The sequence below is a fragment of the Nannospalax galili genome, unplaced genomic scaffold, assembly GCF_000622305.1.
Source record: "Nannospalax galili isolate Female #2095 unplaced genomic scaffold, S.galili_v1.0 scaffold406, whole genome shotgun sequence".
Lineage (NCBI taxonomy): Eukaryota > Metazoa > Chordata > Mammalia > Rodentia > Spalacidae > Nannospalax > Nannospalax galili.
In genome coordinates this window covers 3860013-3882196 of record NW_008357033.1, presented here as the reverse complement: position 1 = coordinate 3882196, position 22184 = coordinate 3860013, and the positions used below count along the sequence as shown (strand labels likewise).

Genomic DNA, 22184 nt, shown 5'->3' with positions numbered 1-22184 from the left:
TTATTATTATTGCCTTTTGGAGACAAGGTTTCCCTGTAGTCTCAGCTGGGAAATCTGCTATATAGACCATACAGACCACACTGGCCTCAATCTCACAACTCTTTGCCTGCCTCTGCTAAGTGTTTAACTGTTGAGCCAGCTCTTCAATCCTCCCTTCCTTGGCTTTTTATTTTTAACATTTAGCAAAAAAAAAAAAATTGGCATACTGCAGGTGCCCAATATATTTTAGAAATGTTTCCAAACAAATCATACTTTTAATTACCTGTATATAATAAATAAAATCAGAAATCCAAGACTGTTTTCATGTTCTGTTTGTATCTTGATAGTTAATACTCTTCTTGCAAATCTTAGAACCCCATGATTATCTTACTCTGTACTGTCTACCAATGTTTCCACCTCCTTCTATCCTAAGGGCTCTTATATTTGTGTCCAAGAATGAAATATCAAAAAATTTAATAATTTTGTATTCACATTTTATGTATAATCTTAGTAATAAACTGATAATGTACATCCATTGTAATGTAAACAGAAGCCACAGGCTATTTTTCAATGAGGAGGATCTATTCAGTTATTATGCAAAACTGCCACATACTGGTTATCTAGCAATTAGCTCTGAACAATGAAGAGTCACAGTGACAACCCAAAATAGTTCCATGCATCTTCAAAACGCACCTAAAACCATAGATTAAAAAGCACAGCTTGGGTTTTGTGATTTTTAGAATCATTTAGAAGGCATGATTCTCAGACCCAAATCATTAGCAAGCTCTCTAAGGCTGGCCACTTTGCTCTTAACCTTCCTCCTGGTTCTCCCTGTGTATTACCTGGCTCCCTAATCTACCTATTGTCTGTACCCTGCAGCATCCTAGTACACTGTCAAACTTACTTGTTCTGTTCCCTCTATGGCAACATCCTTACCCTCATTTGTTGACTGGCTGATTCTTACTGTCTGGAATTTGGCTGAACCTGTTACTTCTCAATCTTAATCCCTCAAAGAAAGTAAAGGCTTCCTGTTTCTTCTCAAAGTAGAAGTACTAGATTCCTCTACTAAGATGCTTTTATCACATGTGAAAAACTCTTCTCACATAACCATCACCACCACTGTAATTCATGATTTACTAATGTAAATCTGGTAAAGCTCCATTGAGGCCAAACCTAGAAGTAATCTAGTAGGGTGACATGCAATCTGGAATCAGATCAGTGTTGTATCCTGGCTCTTCCTTCCATTTATTATCTTTGTAACCAAATACAAGTTACTTAACTAGCCTTAGTTTCCTCACCTGCAGTATGGGAAATTCCCTAGTTATACAGTTATTGTGATAACAAAATGAATTAACAAAACAGGGTCTCACTATGTAGCTCAGGTTGGCTTCAAACATCATAATCCTCCTGCCTCAACTTCCCAAGTATGAATTACTATATCTGGCTAAGAAAACAGTGTCCCAAATGTAGGTCCTACTAAGTAACCCAAGTTTTCATTATGTTTTTAACTGTTAACATGCCTTTCAAATGGATTAACAGATATTTAAATTTGTTAGATTAAAAAAACAAAACAGACAAACAAATAAACAAGGTCTTGTTATATAGCCTAGGCTGGCCTCAACTTTGCAATACTGCTTCAACCTCCAGAATGCTAGAATTATAGATGTGTACCACTAGGCTTGGCTGGATACTTAATTCTTTTGGAGTGCTGGAGATGAAAGGCCTTATTCATGCTATACAAGTACTCTACCACTGAACCACACTTTAACCCTGCTGGATATTTATATACACTTACAAAATGGTATTACACCATTCTAATTTTAAGGACCAGAGAGATGGCTCAATGGGTAAAGGAACTCAGTTTCCTTTGATGACTCATGTTTGATCCCCAGGAGCAGTATGGCAGAGAGAACTGCCTCTCACAAGCTGTAGGTGTGCCTTGGCAGTTGATTACCCACATATCTATACAAAGTAAGTAAATGTAGCCAGGCATGGTGGCAAACACCTTTAATCCCAGCACTCAGGAGGCAGAGGTGGATCTCGGTGAGTTACAGGTCAGTCTGGTCTACATATAGTGAGTTCCCCAGCTGGAGACCCTGTCTCAAAAAGATCAAAACCAAAAAACAACAAAAAAACAACCCCACAACAAAAAAACAACCCCACAACAAAATAATTTAACTGAAATTAAATAAATTAAGTAAAACAGTCTAGTTTTCACCAATTACAGCAAAGAGTAGGACTTATTTAGAACAGGGTTATACACTAGAGGTTGCAAAGCTTGAATTATTTGGTTAATATTTTTCAAAAGGGGTCCTATGTAACATGAATACTTACCTTTTTCCTTTGTGGTGGGTTCTGAGGGGCGGATGGGACTCCTTCACAGGTCCGGTCACCACCAGGTGACATGGATCCACGAGAGAGGTCTTTCATAAAGCCATGTTCATATCTGCTGGGAAACCCTTCTGCAGGGGAACAATATCCTCCGTCCAAATGTAAAGGTTTCCTATCTCCCACTAGGGGAGATCCTCTATATAATCCATCGGCTCGAGGCATAGCATTCAAAGGGGAGTAGGCATACATCAAGTTGAACTCTGTCCGAAATGCCTGGTCTGAGTTTCTCAGCAAGGACTGAGGTCCATCACTCCTGCCTGAGAAGCCAGCCTCTGATGTGGGAATGATGGAGGGATGAGAAGACAGGTCAGGATGACTGGAGTTGAGCAGGGAAGGTCTATCAGCACAGCTGTTAGTGTTGGAGTCAAGGTATCCTACTTTTGTCAAATCCAGGTCTTTTCGGTGACAAAGCTGCAAGAATAAAAATCAACGAAGACATGGGGAGGGGGAAAAAGGAAAAAGTCAAAGGGAGATAAAGGGAATAAAGGGGTACAGGTGTACAAGGAGATAAGAGGGATGGAAGTAGAAGGGAGAGTCATTAACATCTGTAAAGTCCCATGGAACAACAGTTGTACATAGGCCAGACTACTCAAGAATCCCGGTCTTTCCTAAAATGCTTTAATGTCCTGCTGGGTGAGAACACTGGGAAAGTCAGTATTAGGTGATTGGCCAAATGTGACTATTTGCCTGCTTAGCCTTTCATTAGGTTTGCTGAGTCACCGTACACTATGCTAATAGACTGGCAGTATAATTAGGGATTTACCTGAGCCCCATGCACAGAAGTGTCTTAAATAACTGGCTTCTGGTGTTATACATCATTACATTAATATTGATGGAGGGTGAGAAGGGTAGGTGGAGAAAAGTAGAAGGCAGACACAAAGGGAGGTACTTTAAGTTACTGGTTCAGTAAAGGAGAATGATTAAAGACATCAACCAACCAGTTCTTCATTCACTTTCACTGTTAAGTATGCTTCTCATACATTTGTTTCTCTTGTTTCTTTCTCCTCTTACTGTATGCCAACATATCACAAGAGCACTAATGCCTATCAGTGAAGAGCATGTGAAATGTTGAAATCTACCAATAATAAACCCCATCTACTCTTTGGTTGGACTCACTCCCTAACACCAAGATTTTCCACCTCTAGGTCAACTATCTACAAAGAAAGGTATCAGAAATCCAGTATCATATCAGTATCCAAACTATGCTATCATCTTTAACAACTGAAGAGAGAACAATCTATGCTTTTCAAATAAGATATTTTCAAAACACTCAGTAAATCTATAGTAAACTAGTAGAATACAATTTTTTCAATTTCATAATGCTCTATATAAAATCCTATGGATTCAGAATTTGGTTAACTCTCAGTAGAGCCCTCATTATTTTAGAGTGGAGTTAAAGTTCAGTTAATTTCCAATACAGTGAGAGATTATAACTTTCTCTTTAAGAGGAAAAGGGCTCCATGTAGATTTATAGGGTTAATAATTAGCGTATTTATCCAAATCTTAAAAATCTTCTAAAATCTGAATTGAACAGCAGGTTCCTGAGAAGAGTGATGAGTTGATATCCTAAGAGGTACTATTTGTACAACAACTACATTCTAGCCACTGCAGAACAGAGGAGGCTCTGTAAAAGAGAAGCCATAGATTCAGTTTCCTTGCACATTTACACCTAGTAAGGAGCTCTGGAGCTCTGTTCAAGAATCTGTTTCAACCTATCATTCAAATCCCAAATACCTTGTAATGTAGAACTGTCAGATTAACCCTAGAACAAGGCACTGTCCTAATACTTCCAATATAAGCTGCTCAACTGGATAAATACTAAAAGACAGCTCTTAACAACTCAACTTTCCTTATCTGTTAACAAACAGACATTAGAATTTAACAAGGCTTCTATAACATATTCTGCATCCTTTAAACTGGACTTCTAGATTCTCTTTAACTCTGCAGCCATCCCCTCTCCCAAACAACAACAAAAACCAACCCCACCACATATACACAGCTACATAATTTTCTCTGGTCTACATCCACAGTCCTGTGTAGTCAGTTACACAGAAGATTCACTCCACTTGCTGTAAGTTGACTGCTGCCCTCCAGCCCAGCACCCTATTCACTCCAACTCCCAGCCCTCCCCACACATTCAGGATCACATTCATGCACACTCACTCACTCTCAGCCTCCAAGTGTGATTGAGATGGTGTGATAACTACCTCGGGTGACAGGGACTCGGGCCTATGCGCAGGGGAACTCTCAGGGGAGGATATGTTCTAGAGGAGGGAAAAGCATCTTGTTATTCATCTACTCCAAGTCAAGAAGCAAAACAAAACAAAAAATAAAAGCAAGCATAGATGTTAGCCACAACTTCTTAGAGGGACTGAGTAAGAGTGCACAGGGAGCGTGTTTAGCTGCAGAACTCATCTCAATGGACAAAACGATTTGTTAAAATGCTTCCTGGTTTCTTGGAAAGCACTTCAGGATAAATTGGTTATAATGTTGCATGCTGTAAGTAAACATCTCAAGCAGAACTCAGGAAAAAGGTGAAGTTTTATGTTATGCTTCTTCATATTATAGATGATACTTTAGCAATATACAGCATTTGTTATTGGGGGGGAAGCACCCTAATCCTTACTGTTCCTAGAGGAACTCTGTTTCTTTACTTCATACCACTTCTATTCATCATAGTTCTTCATTCTCACTACCTCAGGCCTATCTGTTATCCAGGGGACTATCCGGGGACTGACAGGAGAGGCAGATGGTAGATTCCTCTCAAGTCACTGTTACAGACCTCAGCACCATTATCAGCCTTCACTTGGTTAGTATCTACTATACTTTTGGGGCCACAGCAAAATAAAGCATGTATATGTAGACTTGCTTTGTGACTTACACAGGATAAGACTTTTAGCTGAGGTAGCACCTCCCTAACATATAGGGATTGTGCAGTGGGCTGCTGAAGGGTACATGGGAATGGGAATAAGAAAGCAATTTTGGCAGCTGTGACAAGGACTCAAGGTGCCAGAACTGAGGTGAGGGTTCTCAGTATACAGACTCTAAACTGTGGCTCAAATGGAAGAACTATGCTATGGTAGGTTTAATGGGGAGGCTTCAGCAGAGCAAGGTTTTAACAGCAAATGTTAGTCAGTGGGGAGGGGCTCTGGTATATAAGTGTAGACTTGGGCATGTGTAAGATAGAAAGTGGAGTACGGATCTGAGAGCAGGAAGAGAAGGGAAGGGTTATTCTGGTTGAAAGAAAAGGCAAACTGAGCTTGTCTTCTCAAGGCTGCGTTCACTTCTTCCTCTAAGATGCTTTACCCTCCTGATGATCTTGTTCTCTTGACTGTGTCCCTTATTCCCTTAGAACTAGATAGGTCTCACTTTTTCTCTGAACTTATATTTCCTATTTAGAAGTGTTTTCACTTCAACGAAACTGGTTCTTTACTTGTGATACTTTTCTGGTATTTCATTGCATCTTTTTAATTTACTTTTAAAGATAGGGTGGGCTCAAATTTATGATAGTTCTCCTGTACCTACATCCCAAGAGCAGGGATTAGAGATGTACAGCCCTATGACCAACTATGTGTCACAGTTTTCGATGAAGAAAAAAAAGCTTGCAATCTACCTTTCTGTACTAGAATATAGGAAAGGCTGTTACTAACAGAACGGTGACAAAGATTGGTCAGGGTGGTGGTGAAGCTGTTTTTTAGTAATGAGAATGGCTACATTTCCTTAGTGAAATTGAAAGCTTACAATAGTGGAATCATGCACTGGAAGTTTTGCTATTTAAAAATTTTATTTTTAAAAATTACGTGTATGTGCCTACACAGGTCAGAAGAGATTGTGCTGGATCCTTTAGAGCTGGGGTTACAGCTGGTTTTGAGTTATCCCACGATGGAGGTGGGAACAAAACTTGAGTTCTCCTGAAGAGCAGTAAAAGCTCTTAATCACTGAGCCATGTCTCTGGCCCCTTGTTTAAATTTTGGGGGGCTAGAGATGGCTCAGCTGCTAAGAGCACTGACTGCTCTTACAGAGGACCCAGGTTTGATTCCCAGCACACATATGACAGCTAACAACTGTCCAAAACTTCAGTTCCAAGGGATCTGATGTTTTCTGACCTCTGTGGGCATTGCACAACACAGATGCAGCACTTACACACATGTAGGTAATACACTCATACACATAACATAAAATAAATAAAATATTTAAAAAATTGTGTTTATTTACGCCAGGCTCTTAACCACTGAGCCATGTCTCTAGTCTCTAGTTTTCATATTTTATATTTATTTACACAAGGCATGGTGGTGCACACCTTTAATCCCAGCCTTCAGGACGGAGAGGCAGGAGGATTTCTGTGAGATCAAGGTCAGCCTGGTCTACATACTAAGTTCCAGGAAGGCTGGGATTGGTAACACCCTATCAACCACCCCTCCCCATTATATTTATTTATTTTGTGTGTGTGTGGGGGCACTAGCTACAGTGTATGTGTAGAAGTCAGAGGATAATTCGTGGGAATTGGTTTTCTCCTTCCACATGTGGGATTAATCTGAAACCATCAGGCTTGGCAGCAAGTGCCTTTACACTGAGTTGTCATCTTGTCAGACTGCTTCCTGGTATTCTAACATTAAGCTTAGACTATAATTCACTAAAAATGATGTTCTGTCTCTTAAAACAAGAACAGCCAAAAGAACCTTTACATCTGCACAGCATTTTATAATTATTAAAAATGCTGTATGGGATAGAAAGTGCTGAGTAGAGTGCAAACTTGCCTGTTAGGGGAGACTTCTATTTTCTGTAATTTCACATTAATAATGAAATTGCCATGAGAAAGTACGGCTCTATTCCTGTAATTGAATGTACTCTAGGGAGAATTTCTTCTTAGGATACCTTACCAGAGAACTCTTAATTGTTAACTGAAAACTGTTAGTAGACAAAGTAAAAAAGGTCTGAATGACATGCTTTAATATATGATTAAAAACATTGACACACTGGGCTGGGTGTGGTGGCGCATGCCTTTAACCCCAGCACTTGGGAGGCAGAGGCAGGCAGATCTTTGTGAGTTTGAGGCCAGCCTGGCCTACATAGTAAATCCAGGACAGCTGGGGCTACAAGGAGATCCTGTCTCAAAAAAGCCAAAAAAAAAAAAAAGACACAGGAATATGATAGAATAATTTCCCTAGAAAAATCAAATGTAACCAGGAGGACTTTTTTACCATCTAATAAGAGGTTTGCTCCAAAGTAAGTGATTACTGGTCTGGATTTAGAATAGAGCATATAGCTTTGCTGTCAATGTGATTAGCTCCTCCTTTGAGTTAGCCATATAAAAACCCAGTTATTTTTCTTTCTCTTTTTTTTTTTTTAAAGACAGGGTCTCCTTGTAGCCCCCAACTGGCTTAGAGCTCACTATGTAGACCAGGTTGGCTTTCATCTCAGAGATCCACCTGCCTCTGCCTCTTGAGTGCTGGGATTAAAGGTATACACCAGCATGCCCTATTAAAGATGATGGTAGTTTTAATCTTCACACACATGAAATAAGAATAAGAAGGTGGGCTGGTTAGAACATTCAACTTTTATCAAGACAGCATCCAGAGAAGTGGAAGTTGGGGGCAGAGCCAAGTTTTCAGTGCTTACATCAAATTATTATCACCCACAGAAGCGTTCATTAATTACATCCAAAAGATGAGCTTCTTTAAAAAATACATATGGATTATATTTACACTTGTCACCTAAATCTGAATATTCAACTGATTGAGTATAACTTTTTTTTTTCCTTAACATTTTATCCCCAGCTGGCCTGGAACCCACTATGCAGACCAGGCTGGCCTCAAACTCACAGAGATCTGCCTGCCTCTGCTTCCCAAGTGCTGGGATTAAAGGTGTGTGCCACCATGCCAGGTGAGTATAACTTTTTATTTTTATTTTATGTGTATGAGTGTATTGCCCGAATGCATGTAAATGTACCCATGTCGAGCAATGCCCTTGGCGATAAGAAGGCATCAGGTCCCCTGGAACTGGAGTTATGGACAATAATTAGCTGCCACACTGGTGCTGGTTATTTGAACCCAGGTCCTCTGCAAGAGCAGTCAGTGCTCTTAACTATTGAACCATCTCTCTAACCTCAGCTGTTTTAAAAACAGCTATTATGTGTATTTTTTAATGTAATCCAACCACTGAATATGGTAAGTGTATTTCATATTTTTTGGGTCTTTTTGAGACAGGGTCTCCCAGATGACCTAGCACCTGCTATGTAGACCAGGCTGGCCTCTGCCATGCTCAGCTAGTGTATCTCATATTAATCAATGTTATTAGCCTATTATTTAACTTTCATTCCTAACACATTATGACAAGGAGGGAAAGTAATCTCAAGTGGAAAAAACAAAACAGCAGCAGCAACAACAACAAAAAACACACTTGCCAAAAGTTATATTCCAGTGTTTCTAAATTTTTGTCCCGAGGCAACAGTGAAACTACCAAATGGTCTGGGAAAGACACTTCACACACCTAAGGGCCCAGACACAGAAACACATGCCCATAATATAATCTGAGCTCTCAGGCTGGTATTACTAATGGGCTCCACAGGCACCTAGATGCCACTTTTGACCAATGTATACAGGAAAGATAAAGATCCAACATACTAAGGAGACTGAGGGACTGCAAGGACAGATGAATTGGGTCTGTGGGAGCACTGCTCCTATCCTGGCAAGTATAGGGGCTGCCAAGATGAGAGGCTATCAGGCAATGGCCCGCACTGACCCTGAGGTTTCCTATTCTCTTGGGAAGGGACATAGTTAAAAAACCATCTGAGCTGGGTGTGGTGGCACATGCCTTTGATCCCAGCACTCCGGAGGCACAGGCAGGTGGATCTCTGTGAGTTCAAGGCCAGCCTAGTCTACATAGGTGTTGCAGGCCAGCTACAGGGAGATGCTGTCTCAAAAAGACCGAAAAAAAAAAAAAAAGAAGAGAAAGAAAGAAATGAAGAGGTACAAATGATGATTTTTCATAAAAAGCACTCCCAACAACCAAACCCAAATCACCTCAAACTGCAGAGGAGTGTTGCAGCGACTAGCAGTAGTAAGAGATGTGATTGGTGAGAACATGAGGTTATATCCATTTCGGCACTCCTCTTCTCCTGGGTGGGTCTGGCCAGGTGTGGTCAGCTGGGGGCTCTTTGAGTCTGAGCTGGGAGGGGGTGGTGTAACTGGAGACAGAGGCTGAAGTAACTTGGTGATATTCTGTTCCATCAGATAGCGAGACTTCCATTTCTTTAATGGGCTCAGTAAATCTGTGAAACACAAAGCTTGGATGAGAGCTGAATCATTGCTTAATGCAGGGCTAGGTAGCAAAGTCACTGACCACTAACCTACAACTGCTCCTAACTCCCAATCAAACCAAAAGCCCAAAGAAACTCTTAATTACTTCAGTGAAAATAACTTTCAAAGCATTTTATGTCCCACAGAAATTCCAAACGAATCTTGACAGTTCTAACGACTGAGTAGGGGCTAATTAATTTACTTCCAGAGTGAAATATAAGCTTCTATTCCCTGAGTTTTGGAGCTTCTTGAACCTGTATCATGTTATTAAAACAACTCTTTAAAAAAAATTATTTTTATGTGTATGCATGTATTGCCTGCAGGTAGGTAAGTGCACCCATGCCATGCAATGCTCGCGGAGGTCAGAAGAGGCTGTTGGATTCCCCTGGGACTGGAGTTTCAGACAGTTGTTAGCTGCTATGTGGGTGCTGGGATGCAAACTTGGGTCTTCTGTAAGAACACCCAGTGTTCTTAACTGCTGAGCCATCTCTCCAGCCCCAAAACAACTCTTTTTTTTTTTAACATCTGTACCAACACTGGGTGGTCAAGCCTGCATTCGCTCATCTTTTTTATTCATCTGTGCACTCCTTCAGCAGCTCTCTGTAAACACTCTGAGTAGGAGTCATTCATGATCCTGATCCTTATCTAGCTCCTAGAGTTGAGTGCAGAGAACATTAACGTTTCTTTTTTTTTTTTTGTCTTTTTTAGACAGGGTCTCCCTGTAGTCTCAGCTGACCTGAACTCACTATGAAGACCAGGCTGCCCTTGAACTCACAGAGATCTGTCTGCCTCTGCCTCCCAAGTGCTGGGACTAGAGCCCGGCTGGAGAGCATTAACATTTCCATAAAAAAAAAAATCTCCCAACTAGTTAAAAAACACAAAATCCCAAAACTTTGGTGTTTTCTGATTAGAATAACCATACTCCCTATATTTCTGCTTAAAAATCAGTTTACTATACTATGTATTTTACTGTTTAGTGTTATAGTACGGCTCCTTGCTTTTTAAAAATTTCATTTATTTTTATTTTATTTAAAATTTTTTTTAACTTTATTTTTTGTCTTTTTGAAACAGTTTCTCTGTAGTCCCAGCTGGCCTGGAACTCACTATGTAGACCAGGCTGGTCTTGAACTCACAGAGATTGCCTGCCTCTGCCCCGCAAGTACTGGGACTACAGGTGTGTGCCACCACACCTGGCTTTATTTTTATTTTTTATGTGAATGAGTATTATACCTCCATGTGTGTAAGTGTACCTGTGTTGTGTAGTACATGCAAAGGACAGAAGAGGGTATGAGATCCCCTAGATCTGGAGTTAGATGGTTGTTAGTTGCCATGTGGGTGCTGGGATTCGAACTCAGGTCTTCTGCAAGAACAGCCAGTGTTCTTAACCACTGAGCCATCTCTCTAAGCCTGCTCCTAACTTTTTAAAACATTCTATTTATTTTCATTTATGTGTATAAATACATAGCCTGAATGTATAAAACTGCAGCAGTGTCATGCAATGCCTACAGAGGGCAGAAGAGGGCACTGGGTCTCTGGAGCTGGAGTTACAGACAGTTGTTAGCTACCAGGTGGGTGCTAGGAACTGAGCCAGTGCTCTTAACCACTGAGCCATCTCTCCAGGAGCAGTTCCTTGCTTTTAAAGTAGACCTTTAGGACAAAGCACAACTCTCAGTTCTCAGAAGAAAAATATAATTAGAACATTTATTTACTGAGTATGTACTACATGCAAAGTAATGGTCATCATCATATATTCTATTTTCAAAGAGCTTACAAGGTTCTGAGAAGAAACATACAAAATACATTTAATATAAATTCTGTATCAGGATGATCAAGCTGGCCTATAATCCCAGCACTTAGGAAGCAGAGAAAGGACTGCTATAAATTTAAGGTCAGCCTAGTCTGCATAGCAAGTTCCAGGTTGGTTGGGGCTACAGGAGACTCTGTCTCAAAAAAACAGAGACAAATACTAAAAATAGTACATTGTGACTCAGTAGGTAAAGGGGCTTGCCTTTATATAAAGCTGATGACCTGAGTTTGATCCCTGGAAACCAGGTAAAAAGGTGAAAGGAGAGAACTGACAACTTTAAGTTATCCTTATTTCCCTATACCTGGCACTTGTGGTCACTATTAACAATAATGAAAACAAAAACAAAGAAACAAAAACTCTTCCAAGCAGGTAAAATTGGGCTGGAAAGATGACTTAGATGTTAAGCACTTACTGTTCTTGCATAGGACCCAGGATCAGTTCCTAGCACCCAAATGGTAACTTCAGTTCCAGATTTGATACCCTCTGGCCTCCACAGGCATGTATATGGTGTATATAAACTCATGCGCGCGCGCGCGCACACACACACACACACACACACACAACACACACACACACACACACGCACAAAGAGACAGACAGAGTAGTAAAATAGTAAAATCAGGTGCAGTGGCAAATGATTATAGCCCTAGCTACTCATTTTTATTGACATGAAAATGTACGCTACGTAAGCTAGCATTTCCAAATAATTTGGGGGAGTAGGGTAGAGAATATCTAGCAGTCTTACAAAAAGTTTATTGATACTGTTAGGTATGATCCCAGCAACGGAGAGGCTTGGATAGGAAGACTGCAAATTTGAGGTAACACTGCAGGACCCTGTCTCAAGAAAAAGGATCAGTATTGATTCCACATTGCACAGTAAATAGAATAATATTTAGAAATAAGCCCAATATGTTTAAGAATCTAATAGGAATAGGTTAAGGACAGCATTGTGGCTCAGTGGTAAAGTACTTACTTGCTTAGCCTGTACGAGACCCTGGGTCTAAGTCCCAACACAGCAAAAATTACACATATATAATGATAATCTAATAGGATAAATGGGATATTTTAATTCAGTGAAGCAAGATTATAGTTATTTTCCAGTTAAAAAAGATTGTAAGTGCACACACCTGTGCTGTGCAAGTCCCACCAAGGTCAAAACAGGGTTTCAGATCCCGAGTTACAGACAGTTGTTAGCTGCCATATGGGTACTGGCAACTGAACCTGGGTCCTCTGCAAGAGCTGTCAAGACTATTAACTACTAAGCCATCTCTCCAGCACCACTATTTTCTTTCTGAATTAAAGTATAACTTAGTATGCCAGGGAGATAGATGGCTCAGTGGGTAAAAGTGCCTATGCTGTACAAGTCTGAGGAATTTCCAGAACAATGTAAAAAGCTAGATGCCTTGGCATGTATCTGCTGTAGCAAGATAGAAGACGGAAACAGAGAATGGTCCAGAAGTTTGTAGACTTTGTCTCCAAACAAACAAACAAACAAAACAAAAAAGTGCAAAGACTTCTGTTTCATGACTTAAGGGCAGCTGATCAGATCTTTTATCGAGTGGATCATCTTAAGTCTTCCCTCAGGAAATAATAACGCAACAGACTTGCTGGTAGCAGTTTTCACTCATATTTTCTAACTTTTCTACAATGACTTTTGTCATAAATTGACTTTTGTAGTTATACGGTTGAACTGGGCAATTCAGAGCTCTCTTCAAATTAAAATTTCAGTTTTAAAACTTCAGAAGCATTCAAAAGGTACTGCACTTATTAGCTTTAAGTTACATGTTTGTTTTATGTATCTAGACACTTTAAAAAAGATAAAACATTAAATCTAGGAAAATAAAAAAATTCTAGCCGGGTGTGGTGGCACATGTCTTTAGTCCCAGCACACAGGAGGCAGAGGCAGGCAGATCTCTGAGTTCAAGGCCAGCCTGGTCTACATAGTGAGTTCCAGGCCAGCTGGGGCCACAAGGAGATCCTGTTTCAAAAAGACAAAAAAAAAAAAAAAAAAAAAAAAAAAAAAAATCCCAAGATACCAGAAAATTATGTAAGCACATCTAGCATTCTTGCTTTAATCTTCTAGCTCCTTTGGAACTTGTTACCCTCATTAGCCCCTCATGCCTCTTTTATTATTAACTACATATTAGCTCCAAGTAGTTTCCCAGTTCTAGTTTCAGTCTAACCCTTACTACCAGAGTAATCTTCCTAAAGTACATCTCTGATCAAAATCCAGACTTTACCTTGAAGGCCTAGAATAAATGTCATTGCTTCCACCAAGCCATGGGTGGGGCTACAATTTAGCTTAGTTATTAAGAATGTAGACCAGTGGTCTGGAGAGATGGCTCAGTGGTAGCAAGAGCACTTCCTGCTCTTCCAGAAGACCCAGATTTGGTTCCCAGTATCCACATGTTGGCTCACAACATTCCATAACTATTCCTAGGGGATCCAACTCCCTTTTCTCACCTCTGTAGGCACTGTATGTACAAGGTGCATATATATGCAGACAGAACACTCATATACATACATAAAATAAATCTTTTTAAAAAATAGAATGTAGATAGCTTGGTGGCACACACCTTTAATCCTGGAAGTTGGGAGGCAAAGACAGGCAGATCTCTTTAGCTGGAGGCCAGCCTGATCTATATAGCTATTCCAGGACAGCTGGGGCTACATAGTGAAACCCTTTCTTAAAAAAAGGGGGCAAGGGAATGTAGACAGAAGCTAGATTACCTAGCGTTTTTCTTTCTATATATCAAAAGTCCTCACCATTAATAAGAGGTCATGATGCTGACGAAGGTGCAAGACTTACAGACTTAAAAAATGAAGTATTTCACGTTAAGCACATTATATGGTGTGTGGTATTGTGGCATACAATAACACTTAAGTAGAAGTGTTTTTTTTTTGGTCTTTTTGAGACAGGGTCCCCCTGTACCCCTAGCTGGCCTGGCACTTGCTATGTAGACCAGGCTGGCCTCAAACTCACAAATAACTGCCTGCCTCTGCCTCCCGAGTGCTGGGATTAAAGGTGTGTGCCACCACGCCCAGTAAGTAGAAGTGCTTTTTAAGAAGTAGAATCCATAGTGGTGCTCAGGCTCAGGCTAGCCTTGAATCGAACTCTTGGACTCAAATAATCCTCCTTTTAACAATTAGACATGTGTACAGTATGAGAAAAACTCCCGACTCAGGACATTGATTGGTGACAGAAGAAGAGTAATCTTGGAGAGCAGTCTCAGTAATGGACATGCATTGTTTCTTCAGTTATTCCAGCTTTGATTCCCTCCTCACTTTTCATTATTAGTATGACTAATTCTCCATTTGTTTCATCTTAATGTTTACAAGAAAATGTTTATATACTGGTTTTGTATCTAGCTCCCAAATAAATGTGTACTAGTTTCCAGCCAATTCTAGCTTTTCTAGATACATGATTGTATTAGTTGTATGCCACAATCCCTACCAGGTCCTGTCTAGGACTTCTCTTTTTCTTTTGGAGAAAGGAAATACTTTGATTTAGCTAAAAATTTGAGTATGTTAAATAATAGAAACAGAAGGGAAACTTAATGGTTCCTATTTTTTTGTGCATGGTGTGGGAATGATGTACCTATATGCGGAGGCCAGAGGACATCAGATGCCCTGCTCGACTCTTTTCCATCTTGTTGCCTTGATCACTGTGCTGGAGAGCTTTAGTGTCAACTTGACACACCTGGGTTGAGGGAGCCTCAGTTGGGGAATTGCTTCTATTGGACTGGCCTGTGGCCTGAGGGGCATCTTCTTGATGAGTGATGTGGGAGGGCCCAGCCCACTGTGGGTGGTGCCACCCCTGGGCAGGTGGGCCTGTGTTGCATAAGTAAGCAGGCTGAGCAGGGGCCAGGGGAGCAAGCCAGTTTTTCATGGCCTGTGCTCCAGCTCCTGCCTCCAGGTTCCTGCTGAGTTCCTACCTTGGGCTCCCAGATGAACTGTGACCTGGGAGTTGTAAGCTGAATAAACCCTTCCCTCCCCAAGTTGGTAGTGGTCAGAGTACTTTGTCACAGCAATGAAGAACAAACTCAAGACAATCACTGAACCTGAAGCTCACTATTTTGGCTAGGCAGCTGGCCAGTAAGCCCTGCACATCTACCAGTCTCTGTCTTACAACGTGTTGTAGGGATATGCATCCATCCCTGGTTTTCTATGTGGGTGCTAGGGATTCAAACTAGGTTATTATGCTTTCCATAGCAAGTGTTAACAACAGACCCATTGCCCCAGCTTTGATAGCTCATCTTAAAGTTTTCACAATGAAGACAATTGCCAAATGTTTTAGATACATTTACAAAAAATCCTAAGCATGCTATTTTATTATTAAATTCATGGATGCTATGCTACTTTCCTTTTTTTACTTCAAATGCCAAGAAACAAATTATTAAGCCAGCTGTATATTCTTAAGAGAACTGGTCAGCATGTTATTCCTTTTAATATTCTTATAGACTGAAGTAAATCTAATTTAAAGTGGTGCTATGCCTTTTCTTGGAATTTTTGTGGTCAAACCCAGGGCTCTCTGCTCATGTTAGGTGAGTTCTATCATTGAGCCAACAACCTCAAACCAAGAATAAAAATTAAAAAGGCCAGAGAGGTGGTTCAAGGAGTGAAAGAGCTTGCTGCCAAGGCAAGCTAAACCTAATCCTGAGACCCTCCTGCAAGTTTTCTACATATGTGATATGCACATCCCCCCTGCACACAAAAACTTATTTCATCAAGATAATGTAAACATAGATCAAATGACAAATTCTGTCACTCTTATTAGTTGGTGTTCAGGTTTTTTAATTTTATTATTTTTATTTTATGTGTATGCGGCGTGTATTGCCTTCATGTAGGTAAGTGCGCCTGTGTTGTACAATGCCCACGGAGGTCAGAAGAGGCTGTCAGATCCCCTGGGACTGGAGTTACAGACAGTTGTTAGCTGCCATGTAGGTGCTGGGATTCGAGCCCAGGTCTTCTGCAAGATCAGTGTTCTTAACCGCTGAGCCATCTCTCCAGACCCCAGGTTTTTTTTTTAACTCTATAATTTTCAATGGTTATTACTAATATTTTTGTACATAAAATTTGATTGTACATCTCTATAAATATTTTTAACAGGTCCTTAGTAGGAATGTCATTCTCCTGCCATTTTTACTGCAAATAAATATCAATATATTAATGTGGTCACGGAGAAATGGTACTATCTGATTTTAAAGTATAGGCGGTGCATGTCTCCACTCGCCACTTGGGAGACAGAGGCAGGAGGATGGCAAGCTTGTGGGCAGCCTGGGCTATATAAGGAAATATTTGAATGTGCCTGCAATTTGCTTTGGCAAAGGATCCAAGTATTTTTCAATCTCTCAAAATAAATGAGAACTCTAGAACAATTTACCATTTCTTCATTTTTGTTTTATGGCCTATTTCTAGCTATATTCTAGTCCAAATATACATTCATTCTTGCATAGGTACCATAATGATTTAGTCACTAGCTTCACATTAGAAGCTAGTTGTATATTTCCAGCAAAAGTACTTCATTCCAACTTTTTTATTTTAAATTTTTAGATAAACTGTAGAATCAAATTTCAAAAAGACAGTTTGGTAGAAACTAAGGGGTAGAGAGAATATGGGTGCATTTATATACATAGCATTTATTCTTTCTGTTGATGAATATGGGATTTCTACATCCTGAGATTGTAAAAGCACTTCTCAATGATGGTTTGTGTCACCTATCTAATTAAGCTCACCCCTTGGTAGTTTCTTAGTTTTACTGAAAATGAAAAACAAAAAACAAAACCCCCAAACAAAAAAAATTCCCCAAAACTTGTCTCAAGCCAGGCATGGTGGAGCATACCTTTAGTCCCAGCAGGCAGACCTCTGTGAGTTGAAGTCTAGCCTGGTTTACATACTGAGGCCAGCTGGGGCTATAGGGAGACCCTGTTTCAAAGACCAAAAAACCCACCCAAAACAAACAAACAAATCCAACCCCCTAAAACAAACAAAAAACTTGTCTCTATTCATTTTCTTAGTATAAAAGTGGTATGCACTTTTATATATTTAACTTCTAACCAAGGCTTTTATTTAACTATTGTTTCTAAATTTCTCAGTTGATTATGTATTCTAAGGAACACAGATATGTCATTTACAAATGAACATTATACCCCTCCTTGCTTCAATGGGAATTAATACCATTTTATAATTGTAGCTTTAGTATCCTTTGATTTTTTTTTCTTTTTGAGACAGCCTTACGTCTAGGCTGGCTGAATTTTTTTTTTAATTTGGTTTATTTATTTTTATTTTATGTGTATGAGTGTATTGCCTGCCTGTAAGTGCACCTGTGTTGTACAATGCTCACAGAGGCCAGAAGAGGGTATCAGATTCCCTGGAACTGGGAAGACACTACAGACAGTTGTTAGTGTCTATGTGGGTGCTGGGAATCAAATCCAGGTTTCTGGAAGAGCAGCTAGTGCTTTTAACTGCTGAGCTATTTCTCCAGCACCCACCAGGCTGGCTTTAAATATAAGATTTTCCTGCCAGTCTCCTGAGAGCTGGAAAGAAAGAATCTATAATCTTTACAGTATGTGGTATTAGTATTCTTACTTGACAAGAAAGAATATTTTGTGTAGAATAATAACAGCAGTAATTTCTATTATGGGTTTAATACTGTATCTAGTACTTTATATACATTATTCAATTTTTATTGGCCTATATAAAGCAGGTATTACTATTCCCACTTTAAGATGAAGCTCAGAGGCATTTATTAACATCATATAAAGGATAGAAAACTAATTGTTTTCTACTCTGAATGTGTGCCTCTTCATTTTTGTCATTAACTTTCCTCAGTATTATTATAGATAAAATCTTTTGGAACTGAACAAACAAAAATAATTCCTCGTATTTATAGTACTCATACTACTTTGTAGTGATGGAAATTACTCATTTGACTACTGACTGATTTACTTATTAATTGTTTTCCTTCTGTTTATATTGATCCTTATGGACAAGGTGTGTTCTGTAAAGTTTCTCACTGCTTGTTTGAGACTAGAGCAGAAGCTTAATAAAGGCCTAGCAGTCCTAATTCCATTCCACTGAGGGCATCAAGTAACAAAGGCAATTTCTCTCTAAGTGTTTGCTTGTCAGGACAAGAGCTGCTATATAATCTTTCTTCTTCAAGATTAACTATATACCTATACAACAAACCCACCAGATAGGGACATATACCATAGTCCAATTCAGCTGAGTTACTCTAACTATACTCTAAAAGGTGCTAATAAAGAAATACTATTGATGAAAATCTGCCACAAAGATTTTGTTATGTTACACTTCATGAAATCTCCCTCATCTAATAAATAGATTAAAATATTTAAACAATATCATGTGGTTGTCAACTTTTCCCCCTAATAAAATCTTGGGGAAAATAAAAATTAAAGTAGGATTCCAACATAAAGTAGATAGTACTAGTAAAATTTATTTAATTAAATTCAACTTCACAATAATTACTCAGCAAGTTAACAGTGAAGTGGTTTTGACAAAATTCTGAAATATTATGTTAGCTGGAGCCTTAAATGAGCTTTAGTATCTAATTTGTTTTTGCAATTTTTTTTGAGATAGGGTCTCAATGTAGCTCAGGCTGGCCTTGAACTTTCAGTAATCCTCTTGCATCATTCTGCCTCCCAAGTACTGGAATTGTAACTGCGCAACACCATACCTAGCTTTGGGATTTTGTTTTGATTACACAATATTCAGAAAACTGATTTAGAAATAAGCTTATGAAAATCACAGAGAACTTCTTCCTTCTGGTTTTGAAGGTAGGGACTGAAATAAGGGTACTACAAAAGCTCTAAAAACATGTGCTCTATCATTGAGCCACACATCCTCAGCCTGATAAGTATCCAATTAAACCGATATTGGCAGGAGGAAACATTGATAAAAACAATGCATGAGAATGTTAAGTAAGATGTCACAAGGACTCTGGTACATGCCTGTAATTGTACATGAAAGGGAAGATGACATTAGGATTTGAGTTTGAGGCCAGCCTGTATCAAACAGAGAAACATCGCCTTAAAAAATAATAAAAGACAAAAAATAATAAATAAGGCATCACAAGTCAACGCAGCAATGCTTTTAAATTTAGAAACTCTACAGAAGAACATTGTGGTTCCAATTGAACAGATGATTTGGTTTAAAAACTCATGAGGATTTTAAATTAGACTTAAAGCCATTTTCTCAAAAATTTTATAACTGGACAAGTCCGTTGGAAAACAATTAATGATGATTCCTCATTTATTTCATTCACTTCCTGCCCCCTTAGCTAGGTCCCACCCAATAACCACTACGAATTTTTCACTTTTTTCCTAAACATTAGTGTTCCAGCAAATTTTTTTGTCCCCCCTTATAAAAATGAATACAGATTTCCTAAACTTACTACTTTAAACGTATCTAACCTTTTTTATAACCATTTCTGCTGTTATCTGTATACTGTCTAGTTCCTTCTTTGTCGTCCTGGGAAAACTGATCCCTGACTTGAGCTCTTTCTCTTCCTCTGTAAAGACAGATGTAAAGTAACTATTTAGAGAACATGCTATTTCTTTTTTTATATCAGAGTACCAATACTGAAAATTTTAATGTGAACCTCAAATGATTGCTCATGTAGAATTTAGAAAGGTGTTAGAGACATACCTGCATTGTCTTTACAGATACTAGAAGAATTACTACTCTCATTACTTTGGTATAGATGCTGAGTTCTAGTCTCCTGGGGTACAGATGAAGTCTGAGTCATCCCTTCTTCCAAGGCTTGCTTTATCCAGCGCTACAATGATAAAAACAAAAACAAAAACAAAAACAAAAACACAAAGACCCAGAGAATAATCTATAAACATTAAAAACTATTTAGTAAATTTATTTTGAATGTACTAACCAGGTCATTATACATTAGCTGGTAAGATATGCAATTCAAATACATTCACACGGTTCCACAGTCAAGTGTTTTACACTGTTTTACACTGCCCATGCCATCAGGACTGGCTTTTGCTGCTCTTTCTTTTCTTTTTCTTTCCTATTATGAAGTTTATTTTTTTGAGACAAGACTTTCTTATAGCCCACACTGGCCTGAAACTTGCTATGTAGTTGAAGACAACTTTGAACTTCTTTACCTCCCAAGTACTGGGATTAGAGGCTTGCATCACCAGGCTCTGTTTATGTGATGCTGGGATTGAATCCAGGACTTCATCCACGCTAGGCAGGCATTTATCTACCAACTAAGCTATATTCCCAGCCCCCCCACAATCAAGTCTTGTATTTCAGGATATTAGAACATTGCCTCCATCAGCTCCTTCTACCAGGCCAAACTGAAACAGTCTGGAATTATGTATAATGGGAGCCCATCAACCAATAAAAATGGTAACTATCCAACTTTCCACACAACTTAGGACAGTATAAATGGTTAAAGGTAGTAAGAAATTTAAGTATTTACTTGAGAGACTGGTCACATGCAACAAACCTAGTACATTAATATGCAAATAAGATAAAGATCCCTTAAGATGTTGGACACATCAGAAGAGGTAAAGATTCACAGGAAGATTTTGGATGAGAATAAAGAACTTTTTACTACAGGTACCAAATACTTTAAAAAGTCTATAATCTAGTGGAATAACCTATGTATGAACTTCCTCCCTTATTAAATAGTTGAGGTAAATTATGCCTGAGTAATACAAATCACCAGAAAAAAACCACCATCTGAAGAAACCAAAAGGGGAAAAAGTAAAAAAAGTTCTCTCAATCAGTTACATTCATTTTTAGTAATTAATACTGGAATATGAATGGATGAAAAATAAATTTAGGTCAGAAGTAAACCTGAAAAAATTCTAATAATAAGTTTATGTATCCTGTGGAAGAGAAAATTTCTTACCTGTAATTGTGTTCTTTTAAGATACACAGGTGTAGGTTGCTCACCATTCTGTGGCTCTCCTGCCCTGACATAAGACAGATCGAATTTTGATAAACATCCATTTCAGTCAGACCCTCTCCAAATAGGAAGAGCAAAGGTGAATTATTATAATTTTACACCTTTAGAGAACATGTACCACAGGTAAGTAAATATTCTCTTCAACAAAGAGAGTAATTCTGGTAGATGTGGGGCAATTCAGGGAAATTTTACTAAAAAAAATATTGTATGATGTAAATATTTTTGTGGTTTATCAAATTTAAAAAACAAACAGAAAACCAAAACCAAAACAATAAAAAGGTAGAGATAAGAGTGAATGGATACATTAAAAAAAAAAAATTAAAAAAAAAGTTTTCAGCCAGGCACAGTGACCTTTAATCCCAGCACTTGGGAGACAGAGGCAGGTAGATCTTTATGAGATTGAGGATAGCCTGGTCTACATAGTGAGTTCGAGGTCACTTGGTGCTACAGGAAGACTGTTTCAACCCACCCCCCAAAGCAAAGCTATTCAGGGTTACTTGAATCATATTAATATTATATTATGATATAACAAGATGTTTGAAAAGGCAAGACCAAGAATGATGTGCTCTCTTACATACAGAATACTGCAATACAGAGGAACCATCAGAAGTAAAGATCCTTAGAATTTAGAAGACCTTGGAGGACATCTTGTTCTAAAACCCACTTTTTCATAGATGTGGGGTATTAGGACTGGGAGAAGAAGATAAGTGAAAACTCCTTTGCTACAGATACATTTATACAAGTTATTTTAAATTTA

General features: G+C 38.9%; 1 protein-coding gene across 15 annotated transcripts in view; it reads right to left on the bottom strand.

The window, feature by feature from the left end:
• The window catches only part of Setd5 (SET domain containing 5), an 86440-nt gene that overhangs the window by 4817 nt on the left and 59439 nt on the right, over window positions 1–22184 (bottom strand). For all 15 annotated transcript variants that reach the window (XM_008854820.3, XM_029557062.1, XM_008854824.3 and 12 more), the window contains 3 exons: window positions 20143–20272; window positions 9393–9640; window positions 2314–2781 (listed from right to left, as the gene is read on the bottom strand). In XM_008854820.3, the coding sequence (XP_008853042.1) occupies window positions 2314–2781; window positions 9393–9640; window positions 20143–20272 (846 nt within the window). The remainder of the gene's footprint in view (window positions 1–2313; window positions 2782–9392; window positions 9641–20142; window positions 20273–22184) is intronic.